This window comes from Amia ocellicauda, chromosome 15 (genome assembly GCF_036373705.1).
Source record: "Amia ocellicauda isolate fAmiCal2 chromosome 15, fAmiCal2.hap1, whole genome shotgun sequence".
NCBI lineage: Eukaryota > Metazoa > Chordata > Actinopteri > Amiiformes > Amiidae > Amia > Amia ocellicauda.
In genome coordinates, this window is record NC_089864.1 from 2903340 (window position 1) to 2926560 (window position 23221).

At 42.3% G+C, this 23221-nt stretch overlaps 2 protein-coding genes and 1 long non-coding RNA gene across 4 annotated transcripts; 1 reads left to right on the forward strand and 2 right to left on the reverse strand.

Annotated features, from left to right (window-relative positions):
* Nucleotides 1–300: 300 nt before the first annotated feature.
* On the reverse strand, nt 301–2846 carry LOC136771313 (uncharacterized). Its single transcript, XR_010822308.1, has 3 exons — nt 2075–2846; nt 1047–1149; nt 301–651 (listed from the first exon to the last, which is right to left on the reverse strand). It is a non-coding gene; the product is annotated as an uncharacterized LOC136771313 (long non-coding RNA).
* LOC136771310 (uncharacterized) lies at nt 1251–11579 on the forward strand. Its single transcript, XM_066723519.1, has 7 exons — nt 1251–1364; nt 3567–3708; nt 4641–5733; nt 8156–8208; nt 8399–8743; nt 9409–9711; nt 9819–11579. The coding sequence occupies exons 4-7, from the start codon at nt 8169–8171 to the stop codon at nt 9989–9991; spliced, it is 861 nt and encodes a 286-aa protein (XP_066579616.1). The 5' UTR covers nt 1251–1364; nt 3567–3708; nt 4641–5733; nt 8156–8168; the 3' UTR covers nt 9992–11579.
* Nucleotides 11580–11627: 48 nt separating this feature from the next.
* Nucleotides 11628–16569, reverse strand: LOC136771311 (uncharacterized). Of its 2 annotated transcripts, none has more exons than XM_066723521.1 (5): nt 16236–16569; nt 13879–14232; nt 13152–13375; nt 12751–12830; nt 11628–12401 (listed from the first exon to the last, which is right to left on the reverse strand). In XM_066723521.1, exons 1-5 carry the CDS (start codon nt 16354–16356, stop codon nt 12383–12385), a joined length of 798 nt encoding a protein of 265 aa, XP_066579618.1. In that variant the 5' UTR covers nt 16357–16569; the 3' UTR covers nt 11628–12382. The 2 variants fall into 2 exon arrangements, with proteins under 2 accessions (XP_066579618.1, XP_066579617.1); XM_066723520.1 differs by having other exon boundaries at nt 13205–13375; nt 16236–16567.
* Between the last annotated feature and the right edge of the window lie 6652 nt (nt 16570–23221).

Consider the following 23221-nt stretch of genomic DNA (forward strand, 5'->3'; position numbering starts at 1 on the left):
TGTAATTAACAGCAGCACGGAAGAAACTGTTGAAACTCCTGTAGCTGAGCAGGAACATAGAACAACAACATGTGTCCTGAGAACCAGAGGTAGACATCTGGTAAAGAAACTTGCAAGATATAATGAATGAACCTGTATCATCTGGGGTGAAGTCAGATCGCTGCCTAAACACACCTGAACAATGTAAAACAATTATAATGCAACATGGATACATGTTAGTTATAAATAAACATGTTAAGCACGGTTGCAGTAAAGTAAAATAAATACAAGCAAAAGATGATGATTGAAATATTATGGTGCAAAGTTGTTCAGTTAATACTGTAGTTTAATGATGCATAGTGAAAACAAAAATACATAGATATGAACAGGAAGATAAATAAAATATAGCTATTCTGATTACAGAAGATAAAATCCTGGCATTAAAGAAGTACATCTTTATTTATGTTGTTATTACTTTAGAAAGCCACAAAATATAGCATGCACGTTGATGTTTTTTCCCTCAGTCACTTTCGCCTCTCTGTCTATAATCACACTGGGTTACTCCATGGAACAGCGCACACACATCAGCTGAATGTACGTCTTTCATAGCAGCCGCATGCGTGCCATGGCGGCCCAGTGCTCCTCTCTGTCATCAGGAACAGGCTTGATTTCCTGAGAGGAATAGAGAAGAAAACAGGTGTGTCTGTGTGTGCATCTTTAAATCGGATGGCCTGGGGCGTTGCTGTGTTTTGAAGTTTTAATTTAAACTGTATCGCTCGATCACATGATATTTGATGTATGTATTTATCTAATGTAATGAACATAATATCAATTGATTCGGTAGACACTTTGGCAGTAAAGGCAGAGACAGTGTCCATTTGTGTCGCTCTCTGTACACGGCGTGTTTATAGGGGACTGGCTGATAGACGTGTCGCGCACCAGAGCAGCGTTGCCAAACCTTTCCCAAATCCACATCATATTAAACATCACTACCGGGACTCAAGAGACAAATGCAATGAAATACAATAATTATGTCAGTTATTTTGCTTTCAAAGGGACATCCTCACCCCGCCCCTCGCTCTCTGTGGCGTCATCAGCGGCAGTGGTTTGATGTTGGTGTATCTTCAGTGCTCAGCAGCGCAGAGAAGAGATCAGAGATAGCAGAGCGGCCTGCGTGCATGCAAAGCAGCAATAATGAGTGACAGGACGAAAGGAAGTGAGAGAGGCGCAAAGACACAAAGTAAAAACTGCCAAATAAAAAACATGGCGGAGCGGGAAAGAGAGAAAAGAACGAAGATCAAGCCGAAGACACGAAGAGACGACAAAGGGCGAAAGACGACGACATAAAAAGACGTGGTTTGGCGGTCGTGGAGACTTGGTCGACTGTGAGTGACTTGTCCATCATGTCTTATTATTTCCATGGGAGGGTGACCGGGTCGTTGAAACAGAACCTCTCTCGGACCCGGACTCTTAGCGCTCCAGAAAGCGCAGCGACGCGCAACAGGGCAGCAATGTCTTGCTGTGGGAGAAAGGCAGCGCTGACAGCTGTCATGTAGTCGTCAAGGTCAGGAAATGAAAAGCCTGCACACGCAGCGTTTCTGTCCACAGATGTGTCCCTGTATTGGACATCTGTACCAGCTGCGTCACAGAGACCCAGGAGACACTCAAATGGGGCAGTCCCCATGCAAGCAAGATTCACCTTCAGAACATAATGCCATTCAAACATTACATCTAATGACTGCATAGAATTATTATTATTATTATTATTATTATTATTATTATTATTATCATCGTCATTATTTTATTATAAACTGTAGTGATTCTGCATGAAAACTGTGCAGTTCTTACTCTTAATAAGTTCTTAATAACGAATCACTATCAACCAATTAATCGATTCATCAATCAATCAATCATTATTTGGTAAAGCACCAAGTTCAACGTTACCACAGTTTACAACAACACAATATTGTGATTAATACAAACTGTAAGAGTAAACCATTCGGGTAGGATGGCGGACTGCATAGTAGACAACTGATCATGAAGTAAAGAAAACATAACCTCAATAATAATAATAATACAAAACAATCCTCCTCACCATCCTGCAAGAGAACACGTACAGCCTAATAAAACTCCGGGACAGGTGATTTAGCAGCGAGGCAGGATACTGCGTTTTACCGCACTACACCACAATGCACTTTACCATACTTTTACCACACTACACTTTAGCTTTACATTTCATCCCGTGTTCACCCGGCCCGCCCTACACGTCACACAGGTGTGTGTTCTCAGTGTTCCAGAATCCGGATTCCCTTGACAATCACACGAACGCATTGCGATTGAGGCTGGAGCGCCCTCTGCTGCACACAGGCGTGCTTGTTATGAAGTTTTGTTCTCTTTCTCGCCGTCTGTCTCCCCCTGTGTATCTGCTTTACACACACTTAAAGCAGACTGCAGTATATGAATTGAGTTCATAAGTACATATTTCCCATGAGGGTGTATTCCTGCTAATGTAATGTATTGTAACGTCCTAACCCCCGAGTGCTGTCCTTCACTGGACACTGTTCAGCGCGGTTGCGCATTGACTTGTTCCTAATGTGCATATTGTCTTCCCATCACCCCCCGGGGTGCACCTTTCCTTATTTTACAAGTTATGGTGTTGTTGTTGTTGTTGTTGTGTGGGGATGCCAGTTATGTGGGTAGGAATAGGGAATATTATATTTGAGTTATTTTACTATGTGTATGCTCACTGTCTGTGTTGTCTGTGTACCCTAAATTGTGTGCTCGCTCCAAGAGTGACCCCTCCTCCTTTAATGCTCCTGAGTAGTATTTATAAGTCTTGTAGTGTTTATAACCACAGTTGTAAGTGCCTAACAGCCGGGTCAGAGCAATACATCTGTGTTAAAACTACGTACTGCTCACGGACGAAGAACGTCACAGTATATTATTATTATTATTATTATTATTATTATTATTATTATTATTATTATTATTATTATTATACAGTCTTTATTGGAGAAGAGGCTGGCACAGTGCCACCAGCAAATTCAGGGGCATTGTATTCATTAAGAGCATGTGATATCCTAGTTTATGTTTAGGTCAGAAACACACACATACATATATACACACACACACATACATATGTATACACATATGCACACTCACCTACAAAATTACTAGCACCATTGACAAAGATGTGAAAAAAGGCTGTATACAATAAAATAATATGTAGAAAGTTATTGTCTATAACTTTCATTTAAATCATGGTTTGGTTATAGCTAAATTCCGAAGTGCACGTAGTTCACCCCCCCATATGGGTGTATGGGTCCAATCAGTGGTGAAGTCAAAAATGTGTTGCATAGTGGCCAGTACCAGGGCCAGGGCCAGTAGACAGTGAGGGACTCCAGCGCTGACTGCACCATCAGCACCTTCTCTGTGTCTGACGGGGTGAGCTAGGAGGTCACAGTTCAGCACTTACCCTGCTGTTCAGATATCTTGATCAGACTATACCTGTAGATCTTAAAGTCTTCCTGTCTCATTTTTCCCCTTTCCTTTCCTTTCCTTTCCTTTCCTTTCCTTTCCTTTCCCAGGAGGGGCGATGGCACTGAGAGTGATCCTCACCCTGGTCCCCATAGCCATGGCCACACTGGTACAGGTGTGGAACATGAAGACTAAACGGTCATCTCACAGTGAGCGGGGTGACATGGGGAAGCGAAGAGCCCAAACTGAGAGGTACGTAACACCGTAGTGTTTGAACATTCTTACTTTAAGACTTTATAATTCTATTTCCTATTGAATCATGTTTCAGGATTTAGTACTTTCTTACTTTTAGTGCACATATGTGTTTAACTTCCATGTGTGATTAATTTAAGCGAGCAGCAGTTTTGCTAAAGAAAGGCTTAGATTGAATGATTTTGCAGAGTGTATGATTAGTAGAGAAACTTGTATACCAGGTGGGGTAAATTTAAAAAGACTCTCTTACTCACTCGACTCTACCCTACACTACCCTGCACAACTCGTACTCTTGTTTCTCTGGAGTTTAATTTCTCACCATCCAGGCTCCAGCCAATCAGGAGCCTGCACCATTCATTAGCTCAGCATGCACGCTTCAGATAGTATAACCTCAATACATACATATTTTTGGTGCATCAAAAGGTGAACCCTGGAACATTCTGTAACTAACACCAAAAACATATTTTTAGAAATGATTGTGCAGATTCCTTACAGAACCCAACATCTCATACTTTATTTCAATCATTTTCAATTATTTCACACTGCTGTGGTTTCAAAGGTTTCTTAGCCAAGTCCACCACAGCAACCATGAGTTTTACGTGGGGCTGCAGTACCCTACATATTAGGAAACCACATTAATGCATCGTAGAGCCACAATGTTTAGGTGACTTAACCACAACTGCATGCAAGTTACAAAGATGATGTTCATTAAAATAAAGTACAGGTTATATATTGTAGATCAGCGTTATGACAAATTGTATTTTAACATGGTTTATTGATTTTGAATAATACATTACATGGCCTATGGTGGGTTAGAGAGGTTCAATTCCCAATTTGTTGTCTGTGTTGTATGGTTATAAAGTATGCTGTCCAGTTACATTGTCTTTTCTTTAAACCTCTCTCTCTCTCTCTCTCTTTCTCTCTCTTTCCAGTGTGTCTCCCAATCCCCTCCACTCCTGTCTCTGTGGGGGACTCTGTCACTCTGCCCTGTAATGCATCAGCCTACAGTGGGACTCCTGAGGACAAGATCTACATTAAATGGCAGACAACTAGCCAGCGAGTCTTTAAAGTTCAGCTATGGCCAGTTGTTCCCCAGCCAAGGGGTTCGAGAACAGAACCAACAGAACCAAGAACCCGCTGCAGAGGATCAGACGGGGACTTCTGCAGTGTACTGGGTTAGACAATAAGCTCACTGTATCCCAGTAGCTGTGATTGACAGTAGGAATGTTTCTGTCACATTGAAAAAGAAAGAGAAATACAGGAGACACTTCGAAATGTAAATGCGCACTAAGAAATGTAAATAGCAAAGCAGTAAAAGGGAATAAATAAATGAATGTTGAAATAAATTAATAATTAAATGTTGACATAAATACAGGAATAAATAAATAAATAAGTACGCTACAGGAATAAAAAGATAAACATCAATGTATTTATTTATTAATTAGAACATTATTTATTAATTAGAACATTATTTATTTATTAGAACATTTATTTATTCATTAATGTATTTATTTAGGTCTTATTTTCTCTTGTGTATTTATTTTAATTGTGGCATTAATAGTCCTATATACTAATGGTGCCTATACATGCAGTAGGTCTGGGTGGTCTGGGTGGTGGCTGGCTGATCTCACAATGGTGAGCCGGATTCCCATGGCGCTTCAGGGCATTTATCTATTGGGATATCCAGTCTTTTAACTTTTCTAATTATTTAAGCCCCTTTTAATAATTTTAATAATTCCAATCCCTCTGAGCGTTTTATGTCCTGATTTTTAAAAATTAATACATTGGTATTTGAATCTCTACTTCCATGTTTTCATTGATTTGTAATCGCAGAGCAGTAAAAGCAGGTGTCTCCAGTGGCGTGCTGGGTAAACCCAATTCCCAGGCCTCAGCTCCGGATGCTTGTTACTGCCGGGGTGGATCACTTTGTGACGGTATCCCGTCAGGCGGTGCGACAGTGTTGCTGCCCAGATACAGGAGCGCAGTTTCGATTTAGCACCCACTGCATGTGCCTTGTCTGTTTGGGTGAGACAATACTTTTTTGTTTGTTTTACCTTGTCTTATTACACACTGTGTGTTTAAGGGGGTCATGAGTCACATAAAGCGGACAATATTCCACACTTGTCCAATTCCAATTGTCATATTATGCGTTACTGTTGTCAGCAACTAAATTCATTATTATTATTATTATTATTATTATTATTATTATTATTATTATTAGCAGAAGCCGTAGTAGTACTAGTAGTATAATAAAACTAATATTTTTAAATATTATTTGTATTATTGTATTTAGGGTCGGTCGAGTTAAATGCGATGTACAGAAAAGCGATCATCTGAGAGATCCGTATTGCAGGAACCTCACAATGAAAGAAACAAACAAACACAATTATAAAATTGACAACAATCTGTAAAATGTAGGAATGACTGCAAATATACATAAACGTGTCGCAACAGTTCAGCCTGAATGTTTCTCTTTGTCCACCATTTCCTGAGAGACAGTTGTGCTGTGAAGACGACGGAGAGGAGACTTATTATTACACATGTACCGTTATTAATCATCCGTGTGGCTTATGGGTCTCTGAAGGGATGCTGTTTGGTAACTTTTCTTGAGGATTTAAAACAAATTATTATATTTGAAATGCCTTTTCTTTCTCCAAGGCGACTTCCGTAAAAAACAGGAATTAGCTACGGTGACGTGTTGTGCAGAGCGTTTATTAATGGCACCGGTAGTACATGCTACATTCCTCCATAACGGACTACGCGAGCCCTGGTATTATTATTGAGGAGGGGAGCCTCACCCCACCCTCACTGTTCAACACAGACACAATTTATATGGCCTATACACTTTACACACACAGCCAGCACCTGCAGCTGAGTCTCCTAAACCCCTCTCACTTCCCCGGGCAACCAGTTTAAGCCCTGGTACATTGCTGTGCCCTCCTCTCCATACTCTTCCACCCTGCAAAGGTTTACAAACAAATAATACAAAATAAAAGAATAACGTACACAGGTCGGCAGACGACAACCAAAAAAACTGTCCTACAATGTCCATACAGAGCAGTCCCTCCAGGATTAGGGCTACCATGGACTGTGACTCCCGTCCACTCATATGGGCAGCGGCTGACCAGCCCAGCTCCACTAACAGTCCAGGAGCAGGCAAAGCACCCATTCAGCACAACTCCGCCAGCTCGCCAGGTGCCCCTTTTTCTGTCCATCATGGCATCTGTCAGGGAGATGTCAGGGGTTCTAGCAAGGTCATCTCTTTAATCTTGCGATGTTATGCCCCCGATGAAGTGTTTGCAGAGGAGTTCTTGCCTCTCCACCTCTAAGATCTCCCAGAAAAGCCATCGTGCACACCCTGCAGAACTCTGGTGTTTCATTTCTCACCATCCAGGCTCCAACCAATCACGAGCCTGCACCATTCATTAGCTCAGCATGCACGCTTCAGATAGTATAACCTCAATAAGACTGATATACACATTTTTGGTGCCTCATAAAGTCATGAACCCTGGAACATTCTGGGACACAAGAAACATATTTTTACAAATGATTGTGCAGATTCCTTACAGAACACAACATCTTGTATGTTGTAATACTTCAGTAATTTTCAAATATATCACACTGCTGTGGTTTCAAAGGTGTCTTAGCCGATTCCACCACATCAACCGTGAGTTTTCCGTGGGGCTGCAGTACCCTACAGGTTAGGAAAGCACATGAAAGCATTGCCCCTCTCCTGGTGTAGAGCCACGATATTTTGGTGACTGAACCACAACCATGCACAACCAAGTCACGAAGATGATGTTGATTAAGAGAAAGTACAGGTTAAGCCTATATATTGTAGATCTGCTTTACCCAAACTATAGAAACACATTTTTTTAATGTGGCATTTTAAAACCACTTGCCCACACAAATTACTGTTTGTAATAAAAACCGCGGATGCCAGCTGGTTCCTGAAAGAACTTCAAAATGTCTTTTTTTTATTTTATTGAAGATTTTGAATTTTGAATAAACATTAATATTTAAATGTTCTGTAAAAAAAAAAAAACTAGAAAAATTCAGTAGATTTTGTGGTGTGAAATTTGTATTTTTTTTTCAATGTTTTCACTTCTATAGAAGTAACAAGAAACAGGACTGATTGATGTGTGAGAACTCTGAGAAATCAAAGGCTGGGGAGAATGATGCCGATAGGCTGCAAATGGGACACTACTAAACATGCAATTCCTCTACTTATTATTTGGCTATATATGAAATAATAATAATAATAATCATCATCATCATCACCATATTATTATTATTATTATTATTATTATTATAGCGAGGAGTAGGCCCTATGTGTTTTGTACTGTATTGAAATTGTGTGCTTGTGAAAGAACATCATGCACATCACATGTACCCCCAATTCTCAACCATTATTCTGATTAACTCCCCATAATCTTTCTCTCTGCAGATCTGTCTCTATAATGGTCAGATGGAATCTCATGTCTGGAATTGTCTTGGCAGGTAGGGGCCCACATTAAAACAGAAAAAAACATTTTAAGATTGTTTCTTTATTTACAATAATACATGACATGCATAATGGTGAGTTAAGGAGGTGTATTTAAGAGTAATTCTGTCTTTGTGTTTTGTGGTTATGAAGTGGGCTGCCCAGTTGCATTGTCTGCTCTTTAAACCTCTTTCTTTGTCCCTCCAGTGTGTCTCCCAGTCCCCTCCACTCCTGTCTCTGTATCGGTCTCAGTGGGGGACTCTGTCACTCTGCCCTGTAATGGATCAGCCTACAGATGGACTCCTGAGGACCAGATCTATGTTAAATGGCAGACAAATAGCCGGCGAGTCTTTGAGTTCAGTTATGGGCAGTTGTACCCCGGCGCCGGGTTTGAAAACAGAACCGAGATTCCCCTGGAGAGGATCAGACAGGGGGACTTCTCTCTGAGCCTCCAGCACACCTCCTTCTCTGACCAGGAACGCTTTGCGTGTTACTGTGAGCGCAAAGGCACAGCCTTCCAGTTTCTGGGGCATGTGGACCTCAGTGTCACTGGTACATCTCTTCTTGTTCTTTATTTATTTCTCTTTATTATTAATTATTTCTCAGCAGATGCCTGTACCCAGAGCGATGTGCAGTTCTCACAAAACATACATTACAGCCAGAAAATAAAAGAACAATAAGGGCCAGAATAAATACCATACCCAATACATGTTCCTAATAAAAGTAGACTAAACTAAAATTCAAAGCAAAGCAGGACTCCAACCCTGCGGGCGCCAGCACCTCTCTCCCAGTGTGTGCTGTAGAGGGCGGCACTGTGACCCCTGACCCTGCCTACGGGCCCCGAGTCTCAGGGCAGGAGCAGGAGGTCACACTGCACTGATCTTCACTGTCCAGCGCTGGGATTAAATCAAAACTTTGACTACTAGAAAACTACAAATCTGTCCCTCATTTATTATCATCAATAATTTATTCTCAATATTATTCATTATTTTTCCCCCACTTATAAACATGACTGCTGTCACATTGGGGGAGTAGTTGAGTATTTAATGATATCATATTAGTTCATTCGGCTCTTGCACAGTCAGTTGGGGGTTCAGTCCCGGACCAGGAGTAATGTGTAGAGTGTGTCTATGCATGTGTGTTTGTGTGTCAGAGTTTATCTGTGTGTGAGAACCCCTGCTGATCCTGACACTGTCCTGTGTCTCTGTCCCTCTCAGCTCACAGTGACTCCCTCTCCCTGTGGTCTGGAACCGCCCTCTCCCTCCCCCTGTTCACTGCAGAGCCAGTGGAGGTGCTGTTTGCTGCTGCAGGAGAGGGAGCCTCTGTCTCAGTGTGCGCTGTGGAGAGCGACGCAGCGAGCCGCCCTGGCCCCGGGTACGAGCACAGAGTGTCAGTGCAGAGCGGCTCTCTGACCCTGCGCTCACTCACAGCAGCTGACCAGGGAAACTACACAGTGAGGGACTCAAGGACCAACCGCACCATCAGCACCGTGTCTGTCAATGTTAATGTTACTGTGGGAGGTGAGGCTGTGGGACCACCATTCATTATGTCCCCTGCTGTTAAATGACCTTAATCAAGCTGTCCCCGTAGATCCTAAACTCTGTCTCTTTTTCTTAACCTGTTCCAGAGAGTGGCCTTGCAGGATGGGCCATCGCTCTGATAGTGATCCTCACCCTGGTCCTCATAGCCATCACTACACTGCTGTGGAAAATGAAGACTAAATGTTCATCTCTTTGTGAGCAAGGTGACAGGGTTACACAGGGACCTGGGGAAATGGAAAGCCTTCACTGTGAGGATTAATAGTGTGAGAGTAAATACAGTCCATGTTATGCACAGCTCACTGGCTGACTGTGTGACACTGATGGCATCCCAGTCTGTGACACCCGCTGGCTGGGGGCTGCTGGGAGCCCACTGGCCCATCTGCTCTGCTTCATCATTGCCTTCCTGCTCTGCTGACTCACTCACACTAATCGCATAACACTGCAGACCCACTAAATGACTCCGTAACTCTGGGGGGCTTTTATGGTCAAGAATCATGTCACTAACAGATGGTTGGTGTAACTGTGTGTGTATACGTAGCTATGAGGTCTAGATGTTTTCATTCACTATATTTCAGTGTGTGTGCGCGTCAAGTATGCTTTATCTGAAACTAACATTATACCAATCCGCCATTACATTATGAGCACTGACAGGTGAAATGAATAACACTGATAATCTCGTTATCATGGCACCTGTCAGTGGGTGGGATATATTAGGCAGCAAGTGAACATTTTGTCCTCAAAGTTGATGTGTTAGAAGCAGGAAAAATGGGCAGCATAAGGATCTGAGCGACTTTGACAAGGGCCACATTGTGATGGCTAGACGACTGGGTCAGAGCATCTCCAAAACTGCAGCTCTTGTGGGCTGTTCCCAGTCTGCAGTGGTCAGTAACTATCAAAGGTGGTCCAAGGAAGGAAAAGCGGTGAACCGGCGACAGGGTCATGGGCGGCCAAGGCTCACTGATGCACGTGGGGAGTGAAGGCTGGCCCGTGTGGTCCGATCCAACAGATGAGCTACTGTAGCTCAAATTGCTGAAAAAGTGAATGCTGGTTCTGATAGAAAGGTGTCAGAACACACAGTGCATCGCAGTTTGTTGTGTATGGGACTGTGTAGCCGCAGACCAGTCTGGGTGCCCATGCTGACCCCTGTCCATAATGGGCACGTGAGCATCAGAACTGGACCATGGAGCAATGGAAGAAGGTGGCCTGGTCTGATGAATCACGAGTTCAAGGTGTTGACTTGGCCTCCAAATTCCCCAGATCTCAATCCAATCGAGCATTTGTGGGATGTGCTGGACAAACAGTCCGATCCATGGAGGCCCCACCTCGCAACTTACAGGACTTAAAGGATCTGCTGCTAACGACTTGGTGCCAGATACCACAGCACACCTTCATGCCTTGACGGGTCAGGGCTGTTTTGGTGGCAAAAGGGGGACCTACACAATATTAGGCAGGTGGTCATGATGTTATGGCTGATCGGTGTATATATATGCTCTGTTACACTCACCATCATCTTGTTTAAACCTTTAGGAGCTGATCTGCAATCATTAAGAATTTCAACCTTAAGTTAATAACTTGTTTAGGTTTTTATTAAGCATTAATGATGATGAAGGTTGCATTCATCTGTAAGTCTTTGGGTCCACCTAGTGGCTATTTGAAGTACAGTACTAAACATTATTCTGTTTAATTAGTTGTTACAGGACATTAACTTGACATTATTGTAATAATGAATTCCACAAACAGTGCGATATGAAAGAACAAGATACTGAACAACACACTAAAACTTGCAACTCACTAAGATACAAATACAAGTCTGCTTTAATAAATTAGAAAATCAATATTAGTTTCAACAGCAGGTGGCAGTGTCTCAATGTTAACTGCACTCTCTTTTCAGGGCCTGGTGGGGGGGGGGGGATTTCACAAAACCACTGAAATAAAAGCCTCTTACTAAGTATTCTGGCTGACAGACAGCCCCGAGTCATGTCACGTGCACTGCATGTGTGAGAGACCGTGCTGCACTGAGAGAGTGAGATTTGTTACCAGCACTGGCACTGAGAAATACATCTCCAGCTGGGAATCTCCATGGTGGTGTTTCTTCTTTTAGATTTACAAATGTTATACAGTGACAGGATCAGGACCTCTCCAGGACCAGGGCTGGAGCCCTCTGCTCTACTGTACTATGTAAAATAGTTTAGTGAAAAGAGGTGCCCCTAACTGAGCTTCATGTACTTTCATTTGTCCCCCCCATCCCCATGTCTTCAGTGAAATGTTCACTGCAGCGCACGTTTTTGACAGGAGAAAACCACAGACTGCATGACAAACTGCACAACCCTTAAAACAGGCATCCTTCCCTGCAGAGCTAATTCAGTGGCTATCTGACAGTACCTCGTGGATCTCCAGCCCTGGCCATACAGAGAGGCTTTTGTAGCTCACCACTTTCAATAAAGGATTGATTACGCCTGAAAGCATTGGGAAATCCAAACGTCATTCAGAGAAACAGGTGGGCGTTTTGGCAGTCAGTCCGAAGATCAAACACCTGAATGCCCTTACGGTGTGGTACCGTGATTAATTTCAGAGTAAGTACACGTGTGTTTGTTCAGCACTTCCGGTCTCTTGCGTTTGGAATCTTTGCGGATGTCTAAAGTGGCGTAATTCAGGCCTCCATCTTCCTCCTGTTGGGAAAAATAGTAATAATAATAAAATAATGACTGCAATGTTATTACCGCTACACTTTTGGTGGTTACCAATGTGATTTTTTAACTAGTTTAACATTTTATTTTGCTTTTATATTTGATGTAATTACTTCTATATGCCTTCCAAGACAAAAACGACACCATATCCACACCCCAGGCAACGAAGCACCGGCTTCCAGGGGTGGATTTGCGGTCACAGTCTTCTACAGACCCCAGATCTCTCCACACTCTTGAACTCTTGGAGTTAACACCATTAACCGTTGGGCTGTTTAAGAGGAGGAGATCTTAGTTTTGGGATTTGTTTGAATCAGTTTGGCAACAAAAATACCTGCACTCCTCTTTCGCCTCTCCCGCTCTGCTGGCCTCTCTTTTCTGCGTCTCCTGAGTCTCTGGACCCTGTTTGTATTGCTGAGAAAGGGAGCAAATAAACGGATCATCAGGCAGGGGTAGAAAACCGACGTAATAAGCCCTACATGTTTTATTTTTTTATTTTTGTATCTAATTTTAATAGAGATTGTACCATATGTAAACAGTTTAATAAAATAATATTGCAATAAGGGCCAACAGGCAGACTTGAATTTAAGAATAGGATATGAAATTATTAGTATTAAAGACACGACAAACTGTCATTGAAGAGAATTGCCTTTGAGATTTTATACAAAACAACATCATAATAAATGTGCAGAACATCAACAATAAATGGTGCATTTTTCACACACCGGCGCTTACATAGTACGTGTGTGTGTAACAGCTCTCAGACGTGTTTAAAAAGCCTCGCTTGCCTGCTCTGCGAACGAGGCCGTAGACGCAGGAGGAGGCGAGCAGCGCGGAGAGCACAGCCGAGACGGGGGTCACCCAGAGCGGCAGGAGGCAGCGCGGAGGGGCGGGAGAGGGAGCAGCAGGAGACGGAGTCATGTTCGTCCTGGGAGTCGGGGAACTGGCGTTACTGTTTCCTAATAATACAAATATTAGTAATAATAATAATAATAATAATAATAATAATAATAATAAACTTTAAATACTTATTAAATTATTATATAGTATAGATGTATGTACGAGTATTATTAGTAGCTACATTCTACACGCGTGACTGAGGGCAATGCATTCCTCTACATTTTAAGATGGACGCTGTGCTGGAATAGGAATGAAAGTCACCAATATCCTACCAAAAACCAAACCGTCAGAATTAGTAGTTTTTGTAGATGTTCAAAACATCAGTGCGCCTGCCTGGAAAGGTATTTGCTCAATGACGTTACGTTTTACTTGGAAATGTATTATTTTATCAAATATTATATATATATATCAACAATATTTTACTACCTCTTCTCTTCTGGTGAAAAAATGCATTACTGTTTGCCAAATTTATTTATTCATTAAGTGTTTATTTTCTTCTCACATTGTACAACACAAGTGTGGATGTTTTCAAACTCGCATTAGGCCTTTATGATGTCCTCACCCTCATAGACGAGTCTGGTTCCAGAGCCAATCCTGGTAGTAGCTCCCTCTTTGTCGGCGCAGTAGTACAGCGCCAGGTCCGGCTCGGTGATGTTGTCGATCCTCAGGCTGATGGAGTGACTGGATGGGTCCCACACAGCGGAGAGGCGAGGATTCAAACCCCCGGTGATGGTTAAACCGCTGGGGCCAGATATCATACTGGCGGACTTTCCGAGAGAGAGAGTCTCGCTCCTCTGTAAAAACCAAAGTGTTTCTAGGCGGTGTCTGACATCGCAGGGCAGGGTGACGGAGTCCCCGGGTCTGACTGCTCTCTCCACGGCCGCCGCAGCGACACTCCCCGGGACAGCGGAACCCACTGCAGCAACGCGGGGAAAGAGGGAGAGATAATAATAATACGATGTTACAATAGCAAACGAGCAGGCGGAGAAGAGTGCACAAACTAAACCTAAAAACTGAAACGTAACGCTTGGTCAATAGAAATCTCATGGTATCAGTAACTTCGTGTTTGTGATTCGTTTATATAATCATCTCAGTAGTAATACATGTTATTTCCCGGTGTTATGAAATAGTAATATATGTAAATAATAAACTGTTTCCAGCAAAAAGAAAAACGCCTATTAATTTTCTTTTGAGAGAGTTGTTTTACGCAGGCATCAATCAAGTTTGTTCAATCTATTTCTTGCCTTGAAGAGGGGAAAGAGGGAGAGTATCAAACATGAGCACATTATAATAGCAAAGGAGCAGAGAAAACTAAAGTAAACCTAACAAATAACACGTAACGCTTGGTCCAGAATATTCATAGACATCTCACAGCCTTACTTCGTGTTCGTGTGACATATTATTAAAGAGAAAACAATCGGGTTTGATCTGGACTGCGGAACATATATTAAACATTTATATTAATACTAGTTGCAATAGGAATACGTTATATTTTCCTACTGTGTTCTGGTATGAAGTAGGCTATTCATGTAAGCCATGATATATATATATATATATATATATATATATATATATATATATATAAATAATAATACAAAAAAAAATCCCGCAAATAGAATCAATTTTAATAATCCATAATTCATAAATCAACAGTTTGTTCAATAAATATATATTTTTCAATGTTTCAGCCTGAAACCCTAATTCCTACATATGCCGCGCGTCACTTTATAAATATTTCTTAATTTGATTTTTTTCCTTTATAACACAGTTTTCGAATACGAATCTGTGTACTTATTTTAATAAAGCAACCGTCAGAATGTTGTAATATATATATATATATATATATATATATATATATATATATATATACACATACACATACATGCACACGTATTACTAATTCATGATACATACATGTTGTAACAAAACAAAAACTCAGTTTATACCTTGTCAAATTTCGCTACGCGCCTCAATTTCGTTTATGCGATATAGTTAACATTAGTTTTTGTTTCAACAACCTCTTTATTATGTTAGTTATTAGTAAGTAGTAATTTTCTGTATTCCTCAGGGATATATGCGCTGATGTCAGCGATTTATATTTTTGTCTGGAAAAAGACGAAATTCATAACAATACATTATAACATGTATATAATAATTAGCCTACATTGTGTAAGTACATTTTAGTAGAAACACAAGTCAAATAATAAGTACAATTATGCATGTGTACACATAACAAAAACATTACATTCTGTACAAAGCCAGAGAACATAAGTGTAGTGCATTAAACAAACTGTTCATTGAACATATCTTAATTTGACTGCCCTTATGATAAATAAAAAGCACAAGATGTGATTTAAAAATGCTCCCAAAAGCGTATTTTAAGAAAGTGTAATGTAATGCTTCTATTTCGCTTCGGAGATAACTGCACGTTGTTGTGTGGGTGTGTAATAATACATCAACACTGAATTATAAAAACAAATATATGACGGTTTCGTGGAACCAGTCGAAAAGAACAGACTGCAGTACATTTTAACAGTTCGTTTCACAAACCTCGACTGGACATCCAGTGCTATTGCTAATCCTAGCCTATGAAAAGCGTTGAAAAAGAATGAAAAAGAAACCATATTCTACGGATTTTAAAGGACTGAAACTATTGAGAGGCAAAAACAAGACACTAAAATCACCATTAGATTGAAGGTGTAGCCAATACATTTGAAATTGCCTTGCTTGTTGTCAGCATTATCGAGCTGTTCTACAGATGCAACTTGATAGATCCTACCTGGCAATTTTAACTTATGCACAAACTAGGCTCACACTATCGGGCCACAACCCTCATCTTGATAAGTTAAAAACAAACAAACAAATCGCAATAACCCTCCTGTTGTGCGATTCATCCCCGGGGAAAGAGCGTGTACTCACAGGTGAGCAGGAGCAGACACCCGGCGCAGATTAGCGGCTCCATCTCGGCGCTGTTCGCGCTGAAGACTGACAGGTCCGGGGGTCGAAGCTCCGCCTTACCTCGGGCGGACAGCGCTGTCATTGGTCGGAATAGGAGGCAACCTGTGTCCCTGTGACCGATAGAGGGCCGCTCTGGCCGCTGTCATCCCGAACAGTCAGGCACCAGTGGGCGTTGTGTTGTCTGACGTCATCTCTTCACTTTGGGTTAGCGGTGTCCCTTTGTCCAGCCCACCTATCTGTAGGATCTCTTTTCCAATGTGGTGTGGGGGGATTCATCAGTAAACCGGGGGCTGCCGTGTAGATTATTCATCCAGCTGCTTACACATAATAATAATTATAATAATAAACACAAACGTGGTATTGTCTTCAACATATTGAAATCACGTTTACACGTGAATCACGTGAAATGTGTTTCGTGTGACAGTGCCACTGTTTAAATGTACACAACACCTCAGCAGTGCTGACTAAAATTAAGTAATATTTTTTTCCTCCAGCTGGTGCAATCGAAACATCCACAAGTGTCCTCCAGCAGTCAGATCAGCTGACATCCTGCACAGCACGTTTGGTTTGTCTGTGTAGCCCGGTTATAGGTCAACACAAGGATACCACACTCCTCAAATAAAATAACTCACGTTTATGATCGTCACACACACACACATTATTACCCAATTAACCACTTGGAATGAGTAGACTGCGGGATTTACATTAAACGCACTTTGGCAGACAGACAGATACATAGATAGATTACATACAGTCCAGCATTGCACAGCTATGTGTGAAGAGCTGACGTTTCAGGTTTCAAGATTTACACACAACCCAAATAAGTAGATTTTGTTATCCATGATTTAGCTGATTTCACAAGCTAAACAACATCACCACACTTGATATACACTACATGTCGGAAAGTATATGGACACCCCTTCTAATTAGTGGATTTGTCTATTTCAGCTATACCCATTGCTGACAGGTGTATAAAATCAAGTACACGGCCATGCAATCTCCATAGACAAACACTGGCAGTAGAATGGACTGCACTGAAGAGCTCAGAGACTTACAACATGGCACCATCATAGGATGCTACCTTCCCAACAAGTCAGTTTGTCAAATTTCAGCCCTGCTAGAGCTGCCCTGATCAACTGTAAGTGCTGTTATTGTGAAGTGGAAACGTCTAGGACCAACAACAGCTCAGACATGAAGTGGAGCCACACAAGTTCACAGAATGAGTGCTGAAGTGCATAGGACGTAAAAATAATCTGTCCTCCGTTGCAACAATCACTACCTAGTTCCAAACTGCCTCTTGAAGCAACATCAGCACAAGACCTGTTCATCGAGAGCTTCTTGAAATGGATTTTCATGGCCAAGCAGCCGCACACAAGCCTAAGATCACCATGTGCAATGTCCAGCGTTGGCTGGAGTGGTGTAAAGCTCACCTGCCATTGGACTTTGGAACACCATCTGGCAGTCCGATGGACAAATCTGGGTTTGGTGGATGCCAGGAGAATGCTACCTGCCCAACTGGATGGTGCCAACTGTAAAGTTTGATGGAGAAGGAATGATGGAATGGGGCTGATTTTCATGGTTCGGCCCTTTAGTTCTACTGAAGGGAAATCTTAAAGCTACAGCATACAATTACATTTTAGATGATTTTGTCCAACTTAGTGACATCAAGGCCTTTCCTGTTTCAGCATGACAATGCCCCCGTGCACAAAGTCAGGTCTATACAGAAATGGTTTGTCCAGATCGATGTGGGAGAACTTGACTGGCCTGCACAGAACCCTGACCTCAACACCACTGAACACCTTTGGGATGAATTGGAATGCAGTCTGTGAGCCAGGCCTGATCACCCAACATCAGTGCCCGACCTCACTGATGCTCTTGTGGCTGAATGGAAGCAAATCCAGCAATATTCCAACATCTAGTGGAAAGCCTTAACAGAAGAGTGGAGGCTGTTATAGCAGCAAAGGGGGGACCAACTCAATATTAAGTTCAAATTAGATTTTAATGCGATACAAATAGTATAAACAGTAATGCTGTCTTGCAATGAATAAAGTATCAATCTCAATTGTGTCTCTTACAGGAAGAGTGTCAGTGTGGAAATTATTAGCAGTCACAGGCAAAGGGGCAGATTATACTCAGTCTACAAGTGAGGATATAAACAGCCCATTGAAAGTCTGTATGTTTGGTTTCTCCCTCCTCTCAGATCAATGCCAGCAATGCCCAGTTACCCATATTGCACCAGCACATGATTTCACAGGGCCAGGCTGGTCCTGTGTGTGCCAGTGAGTAACCTTGCATCAAGCAGAAAGATTTTCAATTTTGTCCTTACATCAGTATTCTGGTGAAGAAGAGCAAAACCGTCTGTGGGTGTTAAACTGATTTAAGAAGAAAAAAAGCTAATTAACCCCAAACTAAGCATTAGAGAGTCTGGGCTGAACTCATCAGACGTCACTGCGGGTGAATACTGTGGTTAAAACAAGACAACAACAGCTTCACTTCCCCCTCCTTCACTGTTATTGAAATGGACACCTGCCCACAGCTCAGGTTGCAGGGGGAGATGATGTGAGACTATGGTGGAGTGATTCATTTGAGAATCCCACCTATGACCACTGCAGCTCTGATTGCAGAGTCACAGAGATAAGCTGCACAGGAGCAAAGTGTGGTCTGACTGCTTACAGCATGAGGAAGGGAGGGAGGGAGAGGATGAAAGAGTGATGATATAGAGGGAGCTAGAGAGAGAGAGCTGACACATCACCTCATAGCATGTCTCTCAGAGGTGTGGGCTGCAGCAGCAGGGTGTCAAACGAATGTCACAGGGGAGACAGAGCATCTTCACACTGTCACACAGGAAAAAACAGACAGCCCCAAGTCATGTCACGTGTGCTGCATGTGTGAGAGACCGTGCTGCACTGAGAGAGTGAGATTTGTCACCAACACTGGCACTGAAAATCACTGTCACTCTTTGGTGGTGTTTCATTCTTCTCAATTTACATGTTAAAGAGTCTCTGTAGGGATAGAGACCCTTATTGTACTGTACTCTGTCTCTCCAGGACCACGTCTGGAGACCCTGCTGTGCTGTTCCTCCCTAAGAGCAGAAATAACTGGACTTCATTGAAAAGAGAAGCCCCTAACTGAACTTCATGTACTTTTGCTTGCCCTCTACTGACACCTTTCTGTCAGCAGTAAACCACAGACTGTACAACACAAGCACACACACCCTTCCCTGCAGAGTCAGCTGATCCTTGTTTACAGTCGCTGTCTGACAGTTCCTCATACACAGAGGCACTTGTAGCTCACCACTTTCACCTAAGGGTCGATTTTGTGTGAAAGCATTGGGAAATCCAAATGCCAATCAGAGAAGCAAGTGGACGCTTTGACAGAGTGAGTGTGTTGTGAGAGTAAACACCTGATTACTCTTCAGCCACTTAATTGCTCTGGCTTAATAAATCATTAACTTTTTTCTGTCCAGTTATTAGGAACTGGTGATGAGGACCTAGGCTGGACAACAATGTGATAATAGAAACTACTATTGTGGACACAGTATTGAGTGCACTAATTTTATCACCAATAGGACTCTGAGCTTGACTGCTACAGGGTGACATAATAGACATATTATTGATACTCCACCTGACTTTTCGACAATGTTAACTGTGTATTACACATGGTATATCGGAGTGCTCTTACTATGTGGTACTGTATGTCTAAAGTGATATAATTCAGGCCTCTGTTTTCCTCCTGTTGTCGGAAAATATTAATATTAAAATAACAACTGCAATATTACAGCTTCATTTTTGGTGGTTACCAATGTGATTTGTGTTGTACCATGGTATATTTTACCAAGTTAAAATGTTTTATTAGAATTTTATATTTTATTTAATTCTCTTCATGTCTACCCCCTCCAAGACAAAACCAATGCACCTCTGCTGGCCTCTCTTTCCGAGTCTCTGGACCCGGTTTGTTTTGTGGAGAAAGGGAGCAAATAAGCAGATCATCGGGCAGGGGTAGAAAACCAGTGATATTGACTACTCGTACACTTTATGTTTTTATTATTTGATTTCTAGCTAACTGTACAGGTATCATAAAACAGAGACACACTGTAATTGAACAGTATTGCTTTGCGAATTTATACAAACCAAACAAAAAGGCTACACACACACACACTATACACTCACCTAAAGGATTATTAGGAACACCATACTAATACTGTGTTTGACCACCTTTCGCCTTCAGAACTGCCTTAATTCTACGTGGCATTGATTCAACAAGGTGCTGAAAGCATTCTTTAGAAATGTTGGCCCATATTGATAGGATAGCATCTTGCAGTTGATGGAGATTTGTGGGATGCACATCCAGGGCACGAAGCTCCCGTTCCACCACATCCCAAAGATGCTCTATTGGGTTGAGATCTGGTGACTGTGGGGGCCAGTTTAGTACAGTGAACTCATTGTCATGTTCAAGAAACCAATTTGAAATGATTCGACCTGCGTGACATGGTGCATTATCCTGCTGGAAGTAGCCATCAGAGGATGGGTACATGGTGGTCATAAAGGGATGGACATGGTCAGAAACAATTCTCAGGTAGGCCGTGGCATTTAAACGATGCCCAATTGGCACTAAGGGGCCTAAAGTGTGCCAAGAAAACATCCCCCACACCATTACACCACCACCACCAGCCTGCACAGTGGTAACAAGGCATGATGGATCCATGTTCTCATTCTGTTTACGCCAAATTCTGACTCTACCATCTGAATGTCTCAACAGAAATCGAGACTCATCAGACCAGGCAACATTTTTCCAGTCTTCAACTGTCCAATTTTGGTGAGCTTGTGCAAATTGTAGCCTCTTTTTCCTATTTGTAGTGGAGATGAGTGGTACCCGGTGGGGTCTTCTGCTGTTGTAGCTCATCCGCCTCAAGGTTGTACGTGTTGTGGCTTCACAAATGCTTTGCTGCATACCTCGGTTGTAACGAGTGGTTATTTCAGTCAAAGTTGCTCTTCTATCAGCTTGAATCAGTCGGCCCATTCTCCTCTGACCTCTAGCATCAACAAGGCATTTTCGCCCACAGGACTGCCGCATACTGGATGTTTTTCCTTTTTCACACCATTCTTTGTAAACCCTAGAAATGGTTGTGCGTGAAAATCCCAGTAACTGAGCAGATTGTGAAATACTCAGACCGGCCCGTCTGGCACCAACAACCATGCCACGCTCAAAATTGCTTAAATCACCTTTCTCTCCCATTCAGACATTCAGTTTGGAGTTCAGGAGATTGTCTTGACCAGGACCACACCCCTAAATGCATTGAAGCAACTGCCATGTGATTGGTTGGTTAGATAATTGCATTAATGAGAAATTGAACAGGTGTTCCTAATAATCCTTTAGGTGAGTGTATATTGGTGTATATATACATCAAACAGGCTACACACACACTATATATATTGGTGTATATATATATACGTACAGAGAGGGAAAAAAGTATTTGATCCCCTGATGATTTTGTACGTTTGCCCACTGACAAAGAAATGATCAGTCTATAATTTTAATGGTAGGTGTATTTTAACAGTGAGACACAGAATAACAACAAAAAAATCCAGAAAAACGCATTTCAAAAAAGTTATAAATTGATTTGCATGTTAATGAGGGAAATAAGTATTTGATCCCCTATCAATCAGCAAGATTTCTGGCTCCCAGGTGTCTTTTATACAGGTAACGAGCTGAGATTAGGAGCACTCTCTTAAAGGGAGTGCTCCTAATCTCAGCTCATTACCTGTATAAAAGACACCTGTCCACAGAAGCAATCAATCAATCAGATTCCAAACTCTCCACCATGGCCAAGACCAAAGAGCTGTCCAAGGATGTCAGGGACAAGATTGTAGACCTACACAAGGCTGGAATGGGCTACAAGACCATCGCCAAGCAGCTTGGTGAGAAGGTGACAACAGTTGGTGCGATTATTCGCAAATGGAAGAAATACAAAATGACTGTCAGTCTCCCTCGGTCTGGGGCTCCATGCAAGATCTCACCTCGTGGAGTTTCAATGATCATGAGAATGGTGAGGAATCAGCCCAGAACTACACGGGAGGATCTTGTTAATGATCTCAAGGCAGCTGGGACCATAGTCACCAAGAAAACAATTGGTAACACACTACGCCGTGAAGGACTGAAATCCTGCAGCGCCCGCAAGGTCCCCCTGCTCAAGAAAGCACATGTACAGGCCCGTCTGAAGTTTGCCAATGAACATCTGAATGATTCAGAGGAGAACTGGGTGAAAGTGTTGTGGTCAGATGAGACCAAAATCGAGCTCTTTGGCATCAACTCAACTCGCCGTGTATGGAGGAGGAGGAATGACCCCAAGAACACCATCCCCACCGCCAAAACATGGAGGTGGAAACATTATGCTTTGGGGGTGTTTTTCTGCTAAGGGGACAGGACAACTGCACCGCATCAAAGGGACGATGGACGGGGCCATGTACCGTCAAATCTTGGGTGAGAACCTCCTTCCCTCAGCCAGGGCATTGAAAATGGGTCGTGGATGGGTATTCCAGCATGACAATGACCCAAAACACACAGCCAAGGCAACAAAGGAGTGGCTCAAGAAGAAGCACATTAAGGTCCTGGAGTGGCCTAGCCAGTTATATGTAGAGTTATGTATACATACTCAACAAAAACGTTACAAACTGTACAAAGCCAGAAAATATACGTGTAGTGCAGAAACAAGAAACAGAGTAGCAGCTCCATCTCGGTTCTGTTTGCACTGAAAACTGACAGGTCTGGGGCATAGAATCTCCACCTTACTTCGGGCAGACAGCACTGTCATTGGTCGGAATAGGAGAGAACATCGGTCTCCCTCTCAAGGTGTACATACAACCCAAATTATTAGGCCAACACTGATTAATTAATTTAATCGGAAGTCTCTTACTGTACTTGTGTAAATTGTAAATTGGAATCAGTAA